This window comes from Nestor notabilis, unplaced genomic scaffold (genome assembly GCF_000696875.1).
Source record: "Nestor notabilis isolate BGI_N333 unplaced genomic scaffold, ASM69687v1 scaffold32255, whole genome shotgun sequence".
NCBI lineage: Eukaryota > Metazoa > Chordata > Aves > Psittaciformes > Psittacidae > Nestor > Nestor notabilis.
Genome location: NW_009931132.1, coordinates 12,007 through 35,150, shown reverse-complemented (window position 1 = coordinate 35,150; position 23,144 = coordinate 12,007). Strand labels below are relative to the sequence as shown.

Below are 23,144 nucleotides of genomic sequence, written 5' to 3'. Positions count from 1 at the left end.
GCAGGAATGTTATTTAAGGAGACATAGAGCATGTCTGAAACTAAACTTCAGACTTCAGGACAAAGTCCTATTGACAAACACAGGCTAATTTGCTGGTTTCTCCTTTTCTCTGCTGCTGGTTCTACCAAGAAATAGAAGGGAAATATGCTCCAACTACATTCCCAGCTTACCCCAATGGCATAACGCTTGATTCCTGCCATCTTGGGTGAATTTATCACAGTTGTCAAGTTCATTTCATCTAGGAGTATTTCCCCATCTGTAAGCACAATCATGACCTTTGCTGCATCCTTGCGGGACCCATGACTTTCAGTGAAGATAGAATCCCTGGAAAATATCAAAACAAAGAACTTGGGATGAAAGTTGAAGCTTCCCTCCTTGGGATAGAAGGAAGAGTCTTGTTGAATTATGCACCTGCAACTAACAGTCACAGCAATGAGGCAAGAGGATTTCTTTCGTATTCACACATCTTAAAACTACTAGGAGTTGTCTCTCTGTTGCTTCCTGAGTGCCCCCACACCAAGAATTAGGCACCAACAGCTGGCTTTCATAACTCTAAAACACGGCATGGGAACCACTGCCTGCCATTCAACTACTGCCAGATAAATCACTGCTTTCAGGACCTGAATGTCCATAGATGTCCCTCTCCCTTACTCATGAAATACCCCACAAATTCATCCCCTTAATTTCTTGTGCTCTTTTGTTACTTACAGGACATGCTGCATGGCAGATGCTGTTTTTGTCACATTGCACACCTGCACAATATCAAGTACTTTCTGGAGGGTGGCACGAGGATCCCAGTTTTCTCGCAGGTCGAACTCAGTTCGGATTTCAAACCCATACTGCACCACTGCAAAATTGCACTGGAAGGAAGCAGCAGATAAGCACCTGCTTGTGACTACCGTTGATTCATCTCTGCAACAACTGGCCCAGAAATGCCAACAGAAACATTAGCCAGACTATGCAGAAAGGAAGATTTCTTTTCAAGAGAAGGTGGCTTTTAAGTATGTCTAGTGCAGACGCACAGATTGTTGTAAGCATACAATAGCTGAGGAAAACCAAATCATTACCAGTACGGAGAGAAAAATTGTTTTGGGAAACATTGATTTAAGTCCTTCCATTTTCCTGCTCTGTTTGGCCCATGTGCAGGCTGCAGAGGAGATTATCTGTGATATTACTGTGTTGTTCCTTCATTGCTCCCTGCTGCACATTGTCTCTCCTTGGAGTATGTCATGATGCTCTGATTATCAAAGACTGGAGAATGGGACCATTTCTTCACTTTGTATTTGCACCCTAGAATACGCTGACACTTGAAGCATTTGAGAGATAGAGGCTTTCCTAAAGTTCGTGTGTGGATCACACTTCCTCACAAGAGGAAGCAGCAGAGTACCATCACACAGAATATGTGACTGGAGTTAAGAAGACTGGCTGAAGAAGCAGTCTAATTGGTGCTTCTGTGATTGCAGGTACAGGTGTTACAATATAGGAATAGAGACAGGAAACCAGAGGAGAGTCATGACTGTCACCTTACAAGAAAAGCAGAGATGGGCAGCGTAGCAGAGCTAGGGATTTCTGAGCATATAAATTAGACCTTTCATATCTACAATATTATTGGGATCAAGACTGGGAATGTACTGCTAAGATGTAAGCAAAATTATGTTGAGAATACATGCCAGTTGTGGAAGTGCTTTTCCATCCTAATAGAAACAAACCTGGCAGTTTCAAATTCTGGTGAAAAGCAGCTTAAAGTACAGCATGTTCTTTAGCCTGCTAAAGAAAGAGAGTGGAGAGTACCTCAAAGCACTTCTCATACAACGTTTTCATCATCTTGTGGATGAATCCTTTTGCTCTTTCGAAATCTTCGGGCTCAATGCTCCCTGATCCATCCAGGACAAAAGCAATCTCAGTTCCAGAAGCTGCCCAGGAAAGTAAAGGAAAGAGAAGGCACCAATCAGCAGTCTTGGTCAGAGCCAAGTTCTTTATGCAGTGTTATTGATCAACATACAAGTCATCTCACTCAAACAAGCAACTGAACTGCACCAAGACTGCTCAGCTGTCATTTCAGCATGACCTACATCTCAGGTCTGGCAGCTCATGGTACAGCATCTCCCCAGGCTTTGTCAGCCCATGACAGTCCCTGCCATGATTTTGTTAAAAAGATACTTCACCACGTACGCAAGTCATTTTCTTCCTCCTCTTCATCCTCCTCCATCCAGGAAGGGAGCTTGCTGTCACCACTGTTACTAGGTTTTCTGTGCCCTGGTGCTTCAGCTCGAGTATGTTCAGCTGAATCAGGAAATGAGTTTGAGCAAAGATGACAGGGTAAGAGAGAAAGCAAAAGGTGAAGAAAACGCTTGCAGTACTGCCTATACAGTTTTCCTGCACCTTGCTGCCTGCCAGCTGAACTCTTCCTCATCCCTGAAGTCAATATTGTATTCAGGTGCAAGACTACAGGTACTATGGAAATACCTGAGACTTTTGAAGGCTGTCAGGACCAGGACTGCATTTTAAAACTGCTGCTACAGTTCAACAGAAATAAACTGCTCTGAGCACACCCAGAAGGGCAGTAATTTAACAGAAACACTGAGCCTCCGGTGAATGTACGGTAAAGCACCTCTCTCTGTACTGATGTTATGGCTGCAGGTCACAGATCCAAATATGATTCTTCTGTCCTCCTGGCTGCCTGGCTGAGGAGGACTGTTACTAGTGTAATAGAAATCACTTGCAACTTGCTGTTGCTGGGCAAATGATTACCAGAACAGGTAAGATCTGGATATGAATTTACATTCCCTGAGCAATGAAACTACCCCCCATTACAGATACACCCTATAAGTTACAGAGAACACAGATGTATCAGGAGTGGGATTTCTTCTACCTGAATCTCTCAGAGTCTCTCTCTCCAGCTCTGAAATGAAACTGTCAAAATCTTTATGTGTGGACAGCATGAACCTGTCACCTCTAATTTTCTGCAGCTCTTCTGGCACCCACTGGTTGCTTATGAACTCTCCAATCTAGGGAGAAGACAGGGAGATTGAACACATTTCAAACACAGACCAAAAAACCAGCAAATTCCCAAATTGCCATTAAAAACTTCAAAGCTCTTCATAGGAGGGAGTTTTCTGAAAGCTTGGTAAAGCAACCCTGATCCTAGATTCCCTTATCTGCAAAGAAAAAATAAAATAAAATAAAAGCTCTAGAGCCACAAGACATACACAACTGAAGCACTTTTGTTTCTAGGATATATTCCTTAATTCATTCAAAATAAGCTCTCTGACATCAAGAAGATGGAGGCCTGAGTGAAACGGAGAAGCCAGGGCATCTAGGATTGGACATCCTGCAAGTCTAATGCATGACTACTTTTTCTTTCACCCCCTGCTAAAGCATAAGAGCAGACATATAGGATGAATGGAAACATCACTCCTTATATATGTGTTTTGATGCAAAAAAGTATGACTTTAATGGTGCTTCCCACTCACCCCAGGAGCATAGAGTTTGACCATAGCCATTTCCAAGGAGTTCATCACATTTCTCAACCTATTGCTTTCCAGAAGCACTTGCCCAGATGCCATGACAATGACTACCTTGTTAACAGTCTGGTTGGAGTCATGCCTTTCAAAGACTTTATCCCTGTGGAAAAAGAAGCCAAGAGGTATTTCATGGGACAAGCCATGTCTGCAGAGCTAGAAATGTTGATAGCAGGGTGTTGATGTCCACTGAGCTCTCAGCCCACAGGAGTGGAGATGTGCAAGGCAAACACGCACAAGGTTTTACGCTTTCCAGGGACACTGGCTGTCCACAACAGGTAGCTCTGACTTCATGAGCACTTTCACAAATAGCATATGGGGCATTTTTACAGTGTGGGTCAGTAGTGTTAGAGTCATGCTATTGAGAAGAAAATGGAGTCAAGAGGAAAAGCATGACTCCCAGAGATGCAGCACATCAGTGCAGATGGGAAAGCAGCTGCTTAAAGCAAGACCCAAGTGACTGAATTTTCATTCTGAAGCCCCTGTGTCAGCCAGGAAGGATTTCACGCTGCCCCTTGGCAATTACTCATTTACAGGCCTCAGCTGGCAAAGCCTGTCACTAAGTGAAGCATTGGAAAAGAGAAGGTTTTGAGAGTGTGAGATGAAGAAGAGTAGAGAGGAGATGTGGGAGACTGCACACGAAACAAGGAATCACTTGAGTGTTCCTGGAGCTTCCCAAGACACATGAACTCACAACACATGCTGCAGTGTGGCTGCGATGTCAGTCTGCGAGCTCTGCTGCTTGATGTTCTGGACTTTGAAGAAAGCAGTTAGTCTGTTGCAGCTCTCTTGCAGGCTCAGTTCAGTTTGGATCTGTGCTCCATACTGCACCACAGCAAACCTGATCTGGAGAAAGCAGATGGCAGCGCCAGAGCTGGTTAGACAAGATCTAAGGCAGGATCCCTAAGACCTCAGAATGCCAAGTTTAGTCCCAAACTCTACTGCACAAACACAAAAAGCATATGTTGCAAGTAATAGGTATATTGTCTTTATCCCTCTGTCTCCATCAGACATTTGTATTCTGGTGATCACTTTTGGATCAGTTCCAGGAACTGACTTTATTTTCTTTGGCTCAACACAGTGATTTCTCTGTCTGAAGTTCCTGTATTTATCTCTTTGGCTAGACCTTTTGTGAGCATATGGCTCAGCCTCACTTTGTCCCCAGATTTATTTAAATAATTTAAAGTAATGGCTTATACACCCTACTTCTTATTTTTGCATGTTGTGGTTTAAGGTGCCCTGAGAGATTTGCCTGCTAAAATATCTAAGCATGCTTCTGACATGAAAATTCACTCCTAACTCTTTCGCTTCCTTCTTCAGCTGCTCCTCCTCCTCGGCTCACTAACATTTAACTCTTGCATTAGAATATGTAGAATTATTACCAGCATCAATGTGAAGTTTAAAAAGCAATAATTACATGAACTAGGAGACTTTCCATTCTTCACTAGAGCTCTGATCCACCCTGTCTATCAGATTGTGAGGAGGTTCACACACCTTTGAGCATTTCTGCCACATTGACTTCATCAGATTGAGGACAGAGGTCTTGGCATTCTGGAAATCCTCTGGCTTGGTGTTCTCTGATCCACCCAGAATGACAGCAATCTCTGTTCCCACTTCTGTCAATGCAGTTAAATATAAAAGGACATTTGAAGGTACATTTGAGCAGCCCAACATTTAACAAGGGTTCAAGAACATTCACATAGTATTAAACAACCAAAACTTTGACTACTACACCATCCAGCCATTTTAAAAGCAGGTCGAGCTGATGTGGTCTACACTGTAGTGACAGGTTTTATTGTTTAAAATCTCAGTTAATGATGATTGTAACAATGATTGAAATTTATCATTACAAATAACCTTCAAAACCTCAATCTTTTCCCTCCCCAGCTCTCTCCCACCAGATGCATGCAAGCCACTTCAAACTCAGCTAATACAGAAGGAAGTAGTATTTGTACCTCTCCAGTACTTACCTTTGCACATAGAGTTGTTTTGTGTGCTGCCAAAGAGCTCACCACAAGCACTGCTGGTGGTGTCTGTGCTGATAGAGCTGCTCCTGTCAGTAATCTTGTCATTGCTGGGTTTACTTTGAATGCCTTTTACTTTGGTCTCAACTAAAGAATTTAAAAAGCAAGAAAAAAACACACTCTACCTTTTGAAAATACTCTTCTAATAAACACATCTTAAACTCAGGAACCTGCTTTCACCCAGGTTCCCAAATTTGCTAAAGACCTGAGTGTCAGACTGTTAACAGCAGTTACGCAACTGAGGATGGAATGAGACCATCTAGTTGTCTAACTGAAACTTGTCAGCTTCTTTGCAGTGACAGCAAGGAGCAGAGCAAGGCTGGACAATCAGACCAGCTCTCTGCTCTCTTGATTAAATGCCCAGTTCAGTTGGAATGAACCATCTTTAATGCCCAGGCGCTTTTAAAACTCCCAATGGATATCTGTCATACCCATCCACTGAGAATGTCAATGCCTTTCTAAATTCTGGTTTAAGAACTGGATCTTTTGGATGCATGGACACCACAACAGGACATCCCTGCTGCTGTGTGCTAATCTGCAGGGCTGAACCGTGTAACACTGTTGAAGCCACTATGATATATGTTAAAGTCCAGCTCTAGGTCTCTCCCAGTGGGCAGTAGGTTAGGAACTCAGAAGGCCCCTGCTGTTAGAGCAGAGCCTCATGCTGTTATTTCTGTCCCCCAGCAAAGACACAGCACTGGCTTTGCTCTTATACCCATCTTGGTGAGGTTGAGGAAGGCTGTTCTGTGCAGGTCGGTGGTGAGCAGAGTGCAGACTCCATTCATGTCTTCGGTGGTGGTGAAAGCTCGGTGATGCTTCTTCTGCAGGCAAGCCTGTGGGGCAACAGGAAAAGCTAATGTATGAGGAGCAAAGCTGTAGGCAGAGAATGACTGAAGATGCCATCTGGCAAACATTCAGCATTGCCTGCACAGCATTGAAAGCCTACTGGGAGCAGAAAAGCACCTTCCCTGATGTGACCCCTGCCACATGAGGTTACCCAGGACTCCTGCCCTGAGCTGAGGCAAAGACTGGGGCTGGGGGCTAACCAGACTGAGGTGTTAGCCTCCAAACTGGTGGCTCTCCCAAGCCTCCTCTGCTAATCCTCCATTTCCTATGAGTGGGGGTGGCTGTGGTTAAATACAAGGTACTTTGCAGTCCTCAGCTGGTGAGAAGGGCCCTTCTCAGTTTTCCGTCCTGGCTGGCAATGCACCATCTGGCTTTCTAACCAGTCAGTATCCAGCCAAAAGCTTTTAGCCTTTGTCCTTATGTTAATGTCTGCTCAGTTTGTTCATTTGCATTTCCCAGCAAAAATACACAGCATTTTTCAAAAATACAGTTGTTCTCAGCCAAGGATATTTTCAGTCCCTTACCAGGATCCAGTCTGAACTCCTGTCAATAGCTATGCCACCATCCTGGACGTTTTTGGAGCCTTTAATATTTCCTGAAATTGAATGGATGATTGAATGAATGAAGAAGAACAGAATTGAAATGGATACACTACTTGTCAGCCTTGGGTAAATAGCATAAATCCAGAGAAAGGCTACAACTATTGAGGTCAGCTGTATCTGCTGCCCTAGAAGGACTCAGGGTTAATGCTTTCAGCAACTGTGACAGTAATGAATACACTGGAAACAAGAAACTTTGCTTGTATTTCAACAGAATTTAGGTGAGGATTTAAGCTGTAGCCTATAGGACTTAGCAGTGTGCCCAGTTTTCCCTGGAGCACCCAGCCTGTGCACCTCCTCAACTCTATGGCAAAGCAAGTATGGGGAAGGGGAAGCAGGACTGTACCTCGCAGAGGTATCTCCTGGCACTGGATTTCCTCCTGCAAAATGGTGCACTTCCTCAGCCTGCCCAGCCCCTTGTCTACTGAGGAAGTAGCCAAAATCCTGTGGAATGAGAATAAAAGGAGGAAGAGAGGGAAGGCAGCAGATTTGAGCTGAATCAGCCACTAAGATGAAAACACTTATTTTCTCCTACGAATCATCATTCTTCCCATTATCTGAACTATGAATACAGGAGAGCTATCCCAGGTGAAGGAAGAGGCCTGGAAGTGGCTTGTCCATAAAATACTGGAGATAAAGGGAGGCCGGAGGTGCAGCGAGAAAGTCCAACCACCATGTAGGAAATGGCAGCACTGCTGTATGAAATGGAGACTGCTCTTTGAGTTAGCCAATTTCTGCTCAGGGGGTAGAAAAGTTTATTTACCCTGAAACCTAAAATATGCTGCCTGCTACACAGCCTAAGCAATCTGCTCAGCATAATATAGGTTATCTCTACAGTAACGACTTGTGGTTGGCTTCTGTTCACTGGCCTAGTCATGCATTTCGCTTCCTCTACAGACCAAATAGTTTAAAATACAGCAGTTTCCAACTCTTTATGGTCTTCAGACCAACCTCACAACACAACTCTTGATAGCTGGTGGGTGCTCTGACTGCTGCAGCCCCAGCAATGACACAATATGCCAGGAAGTCTTGCAAAAACCCAGCTGCATGTTTCTGCCATTTGGTTAAACGAGCAGACATCCTTTCTGTACAGAGCCACAACTTAGGTGTGGGTGAGGGGGGAGAAGCATCATGAAGATTCACAGGCTGCCGGTGTACTCCTCACACCAGTGAAGCTCTAGCACCACTCATCAGCCCCTGAGAACTGAGGAACAGCTCTGGGTCCCAGGCAGAGCGACCTGTGCTAACAGCTGTAGAAAGTGAGAAGCTACGTGACCTCAGGCCACTCATCCATAAAGACATGGGAAATGGGGGTATGTTCTTCTTTCTTCTATTCCTTACATGGGTGTGTTTCCATCGGAGTGCTGAAGAACCGAGGGCCACAACAAAGAGGCTGTGTGTGATGTGATCCACGTCTTGCCAGTGTCAACATTAAAGCTCCTCAAGGACTTGACCACTGAAAACAAAGAAATAAATGAGCACAAACTGTGATCTGTAGAGCCACAGTTAACAGACTCCTGGGCCAGCTCTCCCTGAACCCTGCCCACCACAGCAGCAGAAGCAGTTGGCAGAGGGAGATACCAAGCTATGGAAATTTCACTGATTTAGATTAACAAAGTTGTTTTTTTTTTTCCCCCCAGCCTACTGAAAAATACAATAATGCAAGTCCTGTTGTTCTGTTATGAAAGTCCATCTTGGACATCACAGAACATCCCTACTACCTGAAGCTCACAAACCTGGGTTTTCCTCCTGAGAGGAAACAAAACTCCAGGGCCTGTGCTGTTGTTCACTGCTGCTCACACCGCTGCTCTTGATTTCTCTAAGTGTGTCAACACCAGTAAATGCACAGGCTGGGGAGAGAAATACACTTGAACCCAGGTTACAGACTGAAAATATCACAAAGTAGAATGCACAGAAAGCAAGCTACTATGGTTAAGTTCTGTAAATTCAAGCACTGATCCATGCTGTATCACCAAACCTCTGTCAATCACAGGACAACTTTGAGAACCTCACACTAATTTCAGGAACAAACCCAAATGACTCCAATCACACTCTGTTCCTGTTTGAAACTAGAATGAAAGTATACAATCTGCCTTTACAGATTACTCCAGCCTAAAATGCTTGCTCCGAATGCCCAGACTCTGACTCTAAAAGCTGTAGGTTGAGCCTGCATTTAAACACGCAGTCCAGCATTTTGAGTATAATCCCTGATGTACTAACAAGAGATCAAATTATGTCCTTGTGTTCATCTAGAGTCTTTCCTCATTCTAATTTCACTCAGACTGAATTCCATGTCATTTCCCAGCCTGGCTCTGAAAGCACAGGTGAAAGAAGAAGTACCAGAATTGGAGCAATGCCATTAAACATGCAAATAGTATGAACTGAAAGTCTTGCTTCTGCTTCCTGAAATATCCCACGCTTCAGGCATCCCTTTCAGAGCACAGGCAGACCATCCTGGACTCCCACCTTGCTTTGCAAATCCCACTTTACCAGTTAGAATGCCTAAATTAACCCAGAGATGCTCCAGTGTATGTTTCCACTGGAAGGGAATCAGCCCAACAATACCACATTTACAAAAGCTTCCAGCAAACTTCCTTTAAAACAAACCCAGAATTCTAGATCCACCTAAAAAGCAACCTGGAAAATTCAACTGGTTTTGATGTAAGGGACAATTCTCAAGCAGATAACAAAAAGAACCGATGGCCAGGCAGCTGACCTCACTCTTGGGAATATTCCTGTATTGGAATTGTGTGATGTTTGGCCTGGAAACCAGAGGCTGCTCAACTCTGCATTCAGCTCAGCTGCTGCCATCCTGCAAAGCCGAGTTACCTGAACTTTTGCTCCAGCTCCCTGCTCGCAGGGGTTTCCAACACAGATGACCCAGAGGGTTTTAGCATTTAAGTGCACTAGACTTAAACTAAGAAAAAAAGAAAGCTGTGTTGTCAATTAGCCAGCTCTACAGACAAATTTATTAAAGTCATTCTGAGAATATAACCAAGACCCACCAACTACCTTCTTCTGCTCTGCTGCTTTCATTGGTAAAACCCACAAAAGCAAAAAAGCACAAGAAGAGCAATATTAAAGATCTGCAGAAGCTCGCAAGGACAGAAGCCTCCAGCAATGATCCCACCTTGATTTTGCAAAAAACAAATCAAGAAACAACAAGATTTGAAAAAACATCAGTAACTTCTGCAGGCATATCCATTAAGGATTTATATGTTTACAAAGCTGGGAGTTACTTCCCATAGTAAGAAACAGGAGAACAAAGATATTAGCAGAAATACATACATCATCATAAACCATGGAGAAGTCAAGCCCAAATAATGAAAAGAGTAGAGCATAAATCTTGATGTTAAATCTAAAATCCCAGCAAAGCAAGCTACAGAGAACTGTGATGGTCATCTCATTAAAAGAATCAAATTAATAACAGTTTTTTCCCCGAACTAGCAGTGTAAAGTTTGTCAGGAAATCTGCAAGGGCACAAAATAAATACTTAAAGGATAATATTCTTTCCATACAAATGGAGTAGGTACAGTGTAGGTATCGGGTCTTTTGAAAAGGGAAACAGACAAACAGAAATTCTATCATAGGTTCAAACCAGTATTTCTCTGTAGAGTGGCTGGGAGAGCGGCCAGTAACATCCCCAGTGCTGTTTTCCATTGCTTGAGGTAATGGAGTAGCAGTATAAGGGTGTTGCCCTTTCTGGGATAAGTTACTAAAGACTAATCCATGGCAGAAGTGTTCCCACAAGGCTACAGGACACAATGATGTGAGTACAGGCTCTGACTCAGGAAATGTTCCCTCTAATTCATACCTATGCTTTACTTCACATAAACTTATTTCCAAGCAAAGGTCTCTAAATTTTCTTTCAAAAAACCCTATGTGTTCCAGAGATCTTGTTAAGGAGATCAACAAACCCAAAACTGCTTAATCCAGGGTGTATCTCAAATTATACTAGAAAGGGAAGAACATTAAGAAACGTCACCTACATTCTACTCTCACCTACCAGCCACTTTTCTCCCACTAAAGATAAAACTCTCTCCACCCAAAAGTATGAATCATAGAAAAAGACATTGCAAATTAAGGACCTTCCACAGAAGTTCAAACATCCTGAATTCTCTACAGAAAAGTAATTTTACTGGCTCGCATTAAGGGACCAATCTGAGTCTCCAGAAATTATTTCCAGACTAATACTTTCATTTTCTAATATATAAAATAAATACAGAGATAAGACTCACTCATTAGAAAGAGTAGATACAGGAGCAACCTCATTGTTCCCAGCTTTAAGGTGAAGGAAGGAGGACTGGAGATACCAAGCAAAAGCTCTTCCTCTGATGCTTCTCCAGATCTGCATGTCTCACTGAGAAAAAGTGACTCTATTGTGGATTTCCTAACTGAGGTTTCAAGGCGTACACCAGTGACATTGTAATAAAACTGCAGATACAAAGACCTACTGAAAGGTAAACTTATGTTCCTGAAAGGTCATTTTTAGCAGTGGCTCCATTTCTGTCCATCAATACTTCTGGGATACATCGGATATGTTGGGAAAAGCCGTGAGGGTCTATGTACGTACTGGCCACCTTGTCCTTTGGTGCCTGGTACATGGACATGCCGCATCACATTGAACTGTGCAAATTTTCTCCTGTGAGCTCACAGCAGGGATTTAAGAGAGATGTCACCTCTCAGATGCCCTTCATAGCAATTTTTTAGTGCAAGAGATCCACCCCTCCTCCCCCCCCCCGAGTTCTTGGTGTTTCCCTTTTATTTTTAACATTGTTGGTGTCAGAAACATTGACATTTTATGGCAGGATGTCCAGGGTACCTTAAGGGATTCTGCATATCTCCTCTCCCCTGTACCAACAATTCTTTGTTTTCTACTGATCCCGTGGTTCTCTGTACTGTTCACCCTAGGCTGGACCAGACTCACACAGAATTACTCCCAGAGAGCTTCTACTATCAGAATTCTGTGTAGCAAGTATTACTCAGGTGCAGTGTATTGTTATTACACATGCTAAATGAGCTTAAGTAGCAAATGCTGAGGAATCAGAAGAGTCATGGCAAATCTTTTCAGGGGCAGGGAAGGGGAAAGCCATTTCAGAGACACAGTTCTCTGCCCGGAAACTGTAAATTTTCCAAGCATTCTCAGAAAAGAGCGCAACAAATCACACAGACACGTTCTAGCTACCTCCATCTCTCTTTCTCCAAGGACTCCCTGTATTTAACAACATATGACAACCATTCTCACAGTCCAGGAATGCTGGAGCACTCCACATCTCAGGGATCTGAACTAAAAGCAAACGCTCTTTGCACTCAGATTTGGTAAGAGTTAGGTGCCAGCTGTGAAGCAGTTGCAGTTGCTTTCCTGAAGCTTTGCCTAGTCCTGTCTGTCCCCCCTTTTATTCATGCTGCTGAAGCAGATGTGAGGTTGCAAAGTGGAACAGTTTTCCTTTGAAATGTCTTTTTTTCCCCAATTTTTCTTTTTAGTCATTTAACAAATTAAAGTTCTTAAACAGAGCAAAGAAGAATAACGCTGACAGCTAGCCAAGGGAACACTCCAGATGAGAAACGTGCCAGCTGCATCGCTTCAGAAATAGCTCTTTGCAGCTTATGTAGACATACATAAAGCATCTGTTCTTTGTCTGAGCCCCTTTGCTTGTCACATTTCAAAGACTCCTTTTGCTAGCTACAGAGGCAACGGAAAGTATGCTCAGTTGCAAGTGGGGTCATGAAGAGATGAAAAGAGAGGGAAACAACTGAGATGCAGATACAGCTCCCCATACTGGCTTCAGCTTCAGAGCATGCTTTGAAAAAGGCATGGGGGAAAAAACTACCACAAAATAGAATGTGCAAAGCATCTGAGGAACAAGAAAGTCTTGCTTCCACCTATAGCCCTGAGGAAAATGGTTTTATGGGGAAATGGGAACCATACAAACCAGACACGAAGCAGTGAGAAGCATGTGGAGCCTAGTAGAGATGCCACAGGAAGCAATGACCACACAAAGTGTGCTCAAGTAGAGGAGGAGGAATTTGGAAGCAATGAGGTCTGCATTCATTTCCCAACCGCCTCAAGAGCCAAGCAACTTTGACCAAATTAAATAGGGGAGGGTTTGAGCATCAATAGCCCTGCATGAAAAGTCACAAGAGCTGCTGGTGTCTTCTTCATGGCATGGTTGGGACTTCAGGGTCTCCACGGCTCATACATCCCAAGCAGTTAAAGAAGAGAAACTGCAGATATTCCTTCAGTGATGTTTGTGAAAGGTTTCTGTTTTCTCAGAGGAGAGCCCTACAAAGCCTCCCCATTTGCACAGGGATGGGTTCACATGCAGATGGGTTTACCTGTCACAAGATGTAGAAGGGAGGGAACAGTTCACCTATTGGTAATTTCTTGTGTCAATGACTGAAGTGTTTTCTTGAAAAACATTGTGACCTATTAAAAGTGGATCCCAAAATCCTCTTGGGCCTTCAAAGCTATGAATCAGCTTTTAAGTCCTTCCTCTTGCAAGGAACTGCAGATATCCCTCAAAATAAACCCCAGATAGCCTTCCTGTTTGCAATGTGACCAAAACGGGAAGTGGCTCAGAAGGTGAAACCAAATAGGAGCCTTGTGCATTAAGAATAAAGAAAACTGGGAAGTTATTGGTATTAATCTCAATAGCGCTAACTCACTTCTCACTGCAGAGAGGTTGTAACTCCTCAAAAAATCTCCTTTTTTTCCACAGCACATCAAAGAACTGTACAACAGCCTGGGCACTGCTAAATCTTCTGACCAACCTGACCTATCTGATTGCTGCATGTGCCTGTCTGGTGTGCATCATCCTTCATTCATGAGCTTGGGAGCGCTGGGACTGGTGGTCTGTGGTGTGACTGTGAAGCACAAGGAATGCCAGGGCCCTGTTTCAGAGCAGATACTAGATGTTTAAGAATATTTTTGATGCAGATCAAAAGATAAACTAACACTTTAAATCCCCTAAGAAACGGATTTAAAGAGAAGCAGGTTCAAAGAATGGCTGAAGAGGCAGGTTATCTTGACAGCAAGCCGTCACAAGCCACAGCTATCAAAAGCACTGCCAGTGAGCAAGGTTTCTCTTTACTAAGACTCCAGGCAGGGATAGCAGATCTGGTTCTGTGTTCCTTGAGAATCTCAAAGTGTCCCTTGCACAGCAAAGCATCAAGCACAGCAATAGATCACTATATGCCAGATGATCCTTTTGTGCAATATGAGCACCTTGCCAAATCTTGGAAACATTTAGGACAAAGCCATAGATGGAAAAAGCTGCCGAAGGCTTCACAGAGCAAGACAACAGAAGCTGGAGTGAGACAAGTTAGTTACAGTTCAGAGATCCAATGCACTGATACTGCAGAGGGAATTGCCCAGCACAGGGGAAGAACCCATTTGAACTGACAGGGAATAAGTTTTTAAAGAGATACTTTTGCTGCCAGTCACATGCATGTAGTAAGCAACAGGATTAAAATGACTGCCTCCAAAAGACAAACCTCCTAGCTTCACTTGCTCAGAGTAGAAATGAAAGACATGAGATCTAGAGTTGCATAGTTTATCTTACTGAAGGGTGTTGCCAACATTTGTACCCTGCAGCTTTTTCAGGGCTATCACTAGCCACTGCCTGTATGAAAGGTGTATCCAATGCAACATCAGCTGTTACTTTTACAGATGTGGCTGTGTAAACTGACATGAAGACCTCAAAACCAGTCATTCGCCCGTGTGGCAGTGTGTTCAGCAAAGTGCTGGGTGACACATCATTAGGAATTTTACAAGGCCTTATAGTCACATCTTCTCTTCCTTTTTGAGAGAGGCTGAAGCTTTGACAATATGCCCGAAGTTGAACATTTTCAATGAAGTACACTTGCTATATTGACAGTTTACAGAAATACTTATGTTATTATTTTAAATACAGGCTGAAAGTGAGACAGTTCATTTTTATCTCTTTCACAGAGTCCAAAGGAAACTGCTCATTCTGCCTGAGGCAGTGTGCACACCACAAAAAGCAATGAGGTCCTTGTAATCATTTACAGGGAGACAGGATGCTCACTAAGACTGACAGGAAATGTTAACCACATGATGCATTGTGGGCTGTCTGTCCCTCAGAAGCCATGTGCAGGATTCTGCTGCTGTTTTCTACAGACACAAAGCAACCTGTGAAAGACAGATGTTTCAGAAATTCCCCATGCGAAGTTACAGGTCCAGGAAATCCACATCACTATTGTGCTCTTAAGCAAATGTGCACATCGTGCAAACAATTTCATTATAACACTGTAAAATGGGAGTTCTGATGTGGGCTAAACACTGAGCACTGCAGGCACTGACACAAAGACTGAGTAGAGCTTTTGATGGCTGAAGAGTATTTGTCCACTCATGTCTCACATCGACAGTGTTTGGCACAGAAGCTAACTCCATCCTTAGCAACTTTTTATGACTCTACAGCAGTCTTTATTCCAAAGCACTTCAGTGCAGTCTCTTGTGACAACAGAATAACAGTTGACCCGTTCTTAGAGCAGTCATTCCATCCTCCGCTTCTCTATGGCAAGCAGCATTATTTCTATACAGCTCAGAAAGCACTGCCTCCCAAAGACCACTCCCACTGCCCCTATGATCTTGCTCTTGCACCTTTAGACATAAGTAATAAGAAAGCATCAGGCAAAGAAAGTTGAGTAAAAATAGTATCTTCAGACGAAATTAATGATTAAAGTGCATGAAAATATTTAAAGCCACAGGCTGAACCACAGTCTTCAACGAAATGCACTTTAATACTGACAATGCCTTCAATTTTTCCAGGTGCTAGAGGAAGAACTGCTCCTTTGAAGGTGGAAGCAAGGTTGCAATCCAGAAAACCTCCTAAGGATTCTTGGTTTGTCCCTCTAGAGGCATCATCTCAGTTGCTGACATCTGGGGCTGCAATAGTGACTGCTCCTCTGAACCAGCTGGTCTCAGTTGTTTCTGTGGCATCCGTTTCCATGATCTTGTCTCTACAGCAGGAGACATAAAAACAGCAGCCCTTTGTCAGCAGTAGGCTGACAAAGGGATCCAGTTTTTAGAAGGGTGCAGGTTTAGGGAAATCCCGACATACACCAGGTAGTTGTGTTAAATGTTGCAACATCCCCAATCCTAAAAAGCCGGCATCTAGTCAGAACCTACGCTGGAAGAGCAGGAGGCTGTATTTCAATCCAGTGGAGCTTCTGCCCAAGCTCTGCCAGGCTGAACAAAATTTCTAGAGAGTAACAGCTTTTCATTTCCCTCACAGAGCTGCTTCTCAGGGAAGCAAATATCGTTATCTTAGGCAGAATTTGCCAAAGTTGCCAGTGGTAACATCCTGATTTGTGCTCAAAAAGCCCTGTGGTTTTGACATTTGGACTATGAGTGGGCCTAAATTTTACCTTTGCTAGAAAAAGCACTATCTATTTGGGCTACTGAGTCAAAGGGAAGAACAGCCCTTGCTTTTCTCAGCAGCATTTCCTGCCCATTTCTATCAGAGGTAAGTGGGAATAGCATCTCCTTCATCCTCATTATTTGTTCCCAACCTCTGACCAAGTCCATACCTGCTCTAATTCTTTATTTTCTCAGCTCACAAGTGATGCTGCTGCTACTGAGGGATGCTGCATGGAAGCAATTTCATGAGCAAGTCAGACTGCCTAAAATTTCTGTTACCAAAAACATAACAACATGCCATGAGTAATTGTGCAACAGGAAGCTAAAAAGATACTGAAGATGTTTCTTCATTATTTATTTTACCTTCTGGGTTTATTTCTGAATCATTGGTGTTGCCAGGGTCTTCCTTAAGAACTCCCACATCCTTTGCCCAATCAGTCCATTTAATTTCCTCTACTCTGGAGAGACAAAATGCAACAGACACTGGTACATAGAGCACAGCATTTCAACCCAGATCACATTATCCCACAGCATCACAACCCAGTTCATCCTGCCAACACAATCCTAATGGTTTAGCTGTAACAACACCACCAGACAGAGCTTTTCTTTGAGTAAAGATCTTCTGTAGTCTAAGTTCATGGGGTCAGCATCTTCTCCCCCTGCATATTGTGTGATGGTCCTTGTTGTTTGGTTTGAAATACTCCAGTTCCTCCCAGGGAACATACTTAATACAAAGGAGGGTCCCAAGGTTCCACTTTCTATACATGGTCTGTAACACACTAAAGTTACAGTAGTGCTGCCTGCAGTTCTTTTCACTGGGTGGGGAAAGGTTCATCTGCTCTCCTAGCGCCTGTATGCGAGGAGTGCTGCCCTCTCGTGTTGTACTGCAATTGCATGTTCCTGAGGGGCGACAGGCCTGCCTCCCTCCCACCACAGCCTGCTCTGGGAACAGCTATACTTGCAGCAATAAGGAAAGCATCACTGCAGACACTCTGCCACCAGAAGTGCTTGCACGGATGTGGGTTAAACAGGACATCTTTGGGTGACAGCATGTCTTGGTGGTTCAACTAGCTCTCAGACTTCCACTAACCAACTTGCATGTACCCAGGAACATGTGGTTGAGGCACTCTGTTGAATCAGTGCTGAAATTCCCTGTGGCGGTTGAGGGTTACCAGCTTATGAATCATGACAATCTGTCACAAGGCTGTAATGGTCATCTGTCTTACCTGAAGCACCACCTCTCATCTTTCTTATTAAGGCCCACCGACATGAAGCAGCCAGATCTCCTCTTCCCACCTTGGCGCCACAGCCAGGCCTTCTCTATCTCTAGAATAGCAATAGCCCTCTGAAAGAAGAGGTCTATGTCAGAAAGAAAACAGGGCATACAGAGCCCAGCCCCTCTTTTCAATTCAATCTTCTCCAATCAGCAACTAGTTGGACTTAGAAAATTGCTTTGGAACCCAATCCCAAAGTGCTCTTAGCTTAATAGTACCAGTCACTCAAGTTATTTATGCATGTGGATCTGAACTGGATGGTAGTCATCCAAAAAGCAAGAGTTTTAAATACATGTAAAAATGATAGGATTTAGCTTATAGCTAAGGCTTAGGACAAAGACAGGCACTGTCATCTCTGATGTTATGAGGCTCAAGTAGGAGTCTAGGCCATGACATAACTGCTGAGCAGCACCGTGCCTCACCTGCAGCTTCCAGACGCTTTTGCTGTAACCAGAAATATCTGTGACAGTCTCACTCATGAGTGCAATCAGCATGTTGAGCAGAAGAACGTAAGTGAGAATCACAAAGAGAAGCAGTAGGAGCATGACAAAGTATCTGAATCTGGCATGTTCCTGAAAATCCAGGTCTCCCATCCCAATGGTGATCTTGAAGAGCTCCAGAGAGACACTAAGCAGCCCACCGTACATAGCATGGTTCCCAGTGCCCTCCAAATGAGCAAGAGACTTGTTCTGAGAAACCGAAGGAGCATCCCCCATCAGTGTAACCAGAGCTAGGAGAAAAACAGGATTTGAATCCTTTTCAGAAAAAATTTACTTCTTGTAGCCCAGCCTATAACATAACACTGAGCAAGTCCTTACCTGCAGCAAAGCCAAAGAGGAAGATCATATAAACCAAGAGGAAACGCAGCAGATCTCTCAAGATAGTCTGAAACACAAATCGGGAGGAAGCGTCATTCTTTCTCTCACATGAAATCATGCGGATGATCTCCCGCTCTCACACATCATAAACCAACCCCCAGTAACAATACTGAAAGCAAGCTGGAAAACATTTGTATCCAGTTTAAGAACCTAATACGTATTACTTCCTTAGGTAAGTAACATCATTTGGTAGCTTAACCTGACAGTATTACATGAACTTATTTGTTGTTATGTTCATGTGAATAGGTTCTTAGAAATAAATAAATATCATGTCAGTTCCCCAGTATGGCTGCTTCCAAATTGTTTTAACACACACACCCCCACCCCCCTCTCTTTTCCATCTCTGTGGTGTTTCACACAAGTGGTGATCAGAATTCTTCCCTGGTACCACATTTTGCCTCTGCTTTGTCTTGTCTTTGTAGTCCCATTCTCCTCTATGGATCTGGAAACACTTCTCAGCCCATGCACAACAGTTCCAGGGAACTCACACTGGTTTTGACTGCTAGTTTTGAATTGTTTTATGACAAATAGGGAAGGGTCAGCTGCTGCCACTTCCTATATTCGAAGATGGCAAACTAGTGGTTTGCTGCAACTGTACTTCCTTGAAGATATTGGTCTAATCTCCTTGTGCAATATATTTAGTTCCATAGTCAGTACATCAATTCCATTTATGATTTTCATGGTCCTGAGAGAAGAAAAGTGATTGCAGGACTTCTATTGGTTCCTCACACCTAAAAGCCTTTCATACAAAGTTTTTTCCTGAGCACTGACCTTCTGGATCATGACACTGTAGATCCCAGTGCGCTGAAAGCCCCGAGTGTAGTACAGCATGTTCACCCATCCCAGAAGCAGGGAGAACACCATCACTGCCACATAGTTTTCTGAACTTGCACCATATAGGACTGCTGACAGCAGCAATGAGAAAGCCTGGATGAAGCTGGAGAGAAATAGAATGAGTGACACAGTGACTTACCTCAACAGAAAGGCCCATTTGCGGATCTGTTCTGTTTTGCAAGGAAAAGCAAGCACATTTTACGAGGCTACATGGAACATATAAAGTGGCAGTTAATCAGACACATAGTTTATATAAGCAAATCCTGTTATAACCAGACCCACGAACTGTTGCAGTTTCGTTATGAACTGGTTAGTCTCACAGTATGGAAACTTTGAACTGCTTGATGTAACTCACATAACCGATATTAAGTGGAAAAAAATATAACACTTATGAACACATGCACGCATACAGGCACGCACATGCATCTATACACATTTCTCCTCAGAAAACTGAGAACTTATTTTCCTTTCAGTCAACTCTGAGCCACAGTGACAGTATGATGAAGAACTTGAGCTCTTTTTCTAACAGGTATATGTTCTTAATTGCAGAATAATTGAGGGTCTGACCTTCACTGTGTTCCACTATAAATCCAAGGACAGACCATACCCAGCAAAGTCCATTACAACAAAGGGTTATGACAAGATGCAGCAAGTAGAAGCAAGCAGGGAAAGGATGGAAAGAGGAGACAGTGGCAGAGAATCATTCTTTTCTGCTCACCATCTCTCTAGCAATGTTAGGGCAACTTAGCTGCACACAGCAGAGAACCAATTTCACCCATGCTTTCACTGTGCAAAAAACCTCAAGAGACATACATCAAGATCTCAATGCAGCTGTCAGAACACATAGTCTTCAGGGACTGGCGTCTCCTCCGCAAGTACAGACTCTGGCAGAGAAAAATCAATGGTAGCCATTCATCAAAAAACAGGGCATGTTATTGAGTGATTCCTGCCCAGCATAGCCTATTCCTCAGGGGCAAGGTTTGTTCCATAAGCTCCTCTTCATGCTTTCATTTGCAAAATCCCAAATTTCAGCTATTCATCCTTCAAAGATGAAAGAAAGGCCTTATTTATAAAGTGCATGGATAGATAAGGGCTTAATCATGGCTCAGCCCAATGTCTTTATTAATAGACTGCATTAAATGCCAAGGATGAATTTCAGTACCATAAATCACAGAAGTGTCTCATAATTATTTGCTGTTGTGAACTTATTCTTCCTCTTGCCCAGCAACCTGGCTCGTGCCATCCCTATCACTGTTAGATTACACTGACACTGTGTCTTGGAGCAGGATTCCCTCCTACCATCCACTCATGCACATCCTCATGTCAAGAGAACTGAATATGTTGCCTTCATGTCAGTAACAGTTTCCTTTTTTTTCTTTCTCACAATGGAACTAAACAAGAGATCCCCATACCTGAGCAAAGATTAGATAAATGCCTCCTAGCAAGATAATGATCAGTCCAGAGACCCACAGGAAGCCTCCAGCCGTAAACTCCACTGGAAATGAAGGCTGCAAAATAAAACCAAAAGAAAAAAACCCACTGAAGACAGGCAAAGGTAGTGTTGATAACCACCCTGCACCTTTTAAACTCATCCAGTCAGGCCTCTCTAGATAAAAGATTGGACCTACCTTTACCCGTAAGGGTTGATAGTACGCAATGGCTGTAAAGATGATCATGAATGACAAGTATGAGACAAAACTGAAGTAGAATCTCTTGGAAGCAAATGTTTCCCATTTTTGTTGAAGCAGTTTGTTCAGTGGCTCCAAAACTACCATCTTGTACCGATTCTATGGAAAAACAAACAAAAAAGTACTCGTGTGTCAACAGGAATGCAAATTCACCAGAGGATTGTCTTTTTCTGGGTAAGAGGTCAGTGGCTCCAACTAGGGAATTGCTAAGGGTTTATTCAGCCAGGCCTTTCAGTATGAAAGGAATCAACCATCCCATAAGAAGTTACTTCTGCTCAGCTTTATCAAGGTATTTGGACACGCTTAGGACAACCAAAGGCTCAAAAATTTCTCTCATATTCTAGATTATCAGAGGTACACCAAGCAGACTATAAATACTAAAATGTTCCAATACTTCCAACATGCATTTCTTTTCCAAAAAAGTAATCATGTGAAACATCACATTAACTTGAAATGATTTGCATAATACAACAGCAACCCTACAGAAAGGCAGAAAAAACATTGCTGCCATTGACTTTGAGTCGCAGCACTCACCGGTGTGTCACTGCTGTATGCCAGAATCTCCAGCACAGAGTTCTCCTCAAAGCTGTCTATAGAGGACAAGTCATAGAGACACACATGGATAGGCCCATAGGTCCATTCAGTGAACTTGCGTGACAGATGCCTGTACACCGGATCTTTGATCTCTCTTTGGATGATGTGCTTGAAGATCTGAAGAGAAACCAGATGAATACCAGAAAGATATGTATGCAACAAAGGTATAGGATGACACAAGAATACCCAACTCACCTTCAAATACATGACACCTGGCTTTCTACAGTATTCACTTTGATATACCCAAACATCAGACTAACTGGCTAAAAGCAGGAAATCATCTAACTAGGTCTTGTATCGGCTCCTCCAGAAGTAGAACCAGTTTCAGTTCAGACCATCTATCTTGGCTGGGACAGAGAGCAGCAGCAGCCAGCTCAAACTCTGTAGCACACTAAGTGCAGTGGCCTGAAGGAGGCCTCCTTTATTGCCTCCTGTGGCACTGCCACTGTCAGTAGCATTACTACAGGTCGGGTGCAAGATGTTCCTACATCAAACCCTAAGAATAAGCTTAAGCTTATTCTTAACCCTAAGCTGAGGATGTATGCTACAGTCTTCCATGTTTCTCAGCCACCCCATGGTTCCCCCTGTCTTTACCTCCACTTTGCCTGTCTTGGCAGCAAGCTGCAGAGGATTTAATCCATCATAATTCACTATCTCCTCCAGCTTCCACGTTGGGTCAACCTTCACACCTGCCTTCAAGATCTCAATGTATGTTGTGCTCACAAACTTGGTGTTCTCCTCAGTGTCATCTGCAATCATCACCAGGGCATGGAGGACTGTGTTGCCCTGCGTGTCCTGCTCCTGGAGCCTGGCTTTCTGGTGAGGATTGTTTAGAAGATATTCCACAACCTCAAGCTGGTTGGTACAAGCAGCCAAGGAGAGGGGAAGTTCACCTGAAGAGAGGAAGACAGTATTTGAAGGTGAAGCAGAAAGAGGTGAAAAAGAATTAGAGAAAAATAAAAGCAATTCTAGGAAGCATATTTAGCCTATAGTTTTACCACTGGAACACAGAACAAGTGCTTCCTCAGTGTCTCTAGATTCAGAAAGGGTTTTGTAGTAAATTACTCCTTATTTTTGGGGGCAGCTGAAACACTTTCCCAGACCCCTAATTTGGTTAAAACTAACCAAGTGCTTGTTTCTGTCTGAAGCTCCTCAGATGGGATTAAATACATAAAACCAAAGATGATGCCAAATAAATGTTCATTGGACACCTCAGTCCATGAAAGGATCCTGCCATTCAAATTAGTCAAGAGCTTGATTACAGGACAGTGGAGATGCTAACCCATGCAGAGAGGGGCAAACCAAATGAGAATTAGTGGCATTGCATCCAGTAAGGCAATGTAAAAAGTAAAGGAACATATTCCACGCTGACTCACCAAAATAAAAGTAAACTCCTTCTTTCTTCTTCTTGAAGAATTCACCATGGGCTCTGGCATGGACATCAGCTCCATTCTCTACTAGAAGCTTCACTAAATCTAGGCTCCTTTTCTCTATGGCAATATGG

General features: G+C 43.3%; 2 protein-coding genes across 2 annotated transcripts in view; both read right to left on the bottom strand.

The window, feature by feature from the left end:
• LOC104406677 (integrin alpha-E-like) overlaps nt 1-11,600 on the bottom strand; it is a 22,184-nt gene extending 10,584 nt beyond the window's left edge. Inside the window, exons 1-12 of the mRNA XM_010015743.1 lie at nt 11,564-11,600; nt 6,916-6,986; nt 6,261-6,378; nt 5,492-5,632; nt 5,016-5,137; nt 4,216-4,367; nt 3,474-3,624; nt 2,873-3,008; nt 2,173-2,283; nt 1,792-1,913; nt 709-860; nt 171-324 (exon numbers count right to left, since the gene is read on the bottom strand). Of these exons, the coding sequence (XP_010014045.1) occupies nt 171-324; nt 709-860; nt 1,792-1,913; nt 2,173-2,283; nt 2,873-3,008; nt 3,474-3,624; nt 4,216-4,367; nt 5,016-5,137; nt 5,492-5,632; nt 6,261-6,378; nt 6,916-6,986; nt 11,564-11,600 (1,467 nt within the window). The remainder of the gene's footprint in view (nt 1-170; nt 325-708; nt 861-1,791; nt 1,914-2,172; nt 2,284-2,872; nt 3,009-3,473; nt 3,625-4,215; nt 4,368-5,015; nt 5,138-5,491; nt 5,633-6,260; nt 6,379-6,915; nt 6,987-11,563) is intronic.
• Nucleotides 11,601-15,540: 3,940 nt separating this feature from the next.
• The window catches only part of TRPV2 (transient receptor potential cation channel, subfamily V, member 2), a 9,794-nt gene continuing 2,190 nt past the window's right edge, over nt 15,541-23,144 (bottom strand). The window contains exons 4-15 of the mRNA XM_010015742.1: nt 23,017-23,144; nt 22,235-22,533; nt 21,581-21,757; nt 20,987-21,145; nt 20,771-20,866; nt 20,172-20,242; nt 19,296-19,461; nt 18,465-18,531; nt 18,069-18,376; nt 17,599-17,717; nt 16,736-16,830; nt 15,541-15,972 (exon numbers count right to left, since the gene is read on the bottom strand). Coding sequence (XP_010014044.1) covers nt 15,842-15,972; nt 16,736-16,830; nt 17,599-17,717; nt 18,069-18,376; nt 18,465-18,531; nt 19,296-19,461; nt 20,172-20,242; nt 20,771-20,866; nt 20,987-21,145; nt 21,581-21,757; nt 22,235-22,533; nt 23,017-23,144 — 1,816 coding nt within the window. The 3' untranslated portion in view covers nt 15,541-15,841. The remainder of the gene's footprint in view (nt 15,973-16,735; nt 16,831-17,598; nt 17,718-18,068; nt 18,377-18,464; nt 18,532-19,295; nt 19,462-20,171; nt 20,243-20,770; nt 20,867-20,986; nt 21,146-21,580; nt 21,758-22,234; nt 22,534-23,016) is intronic.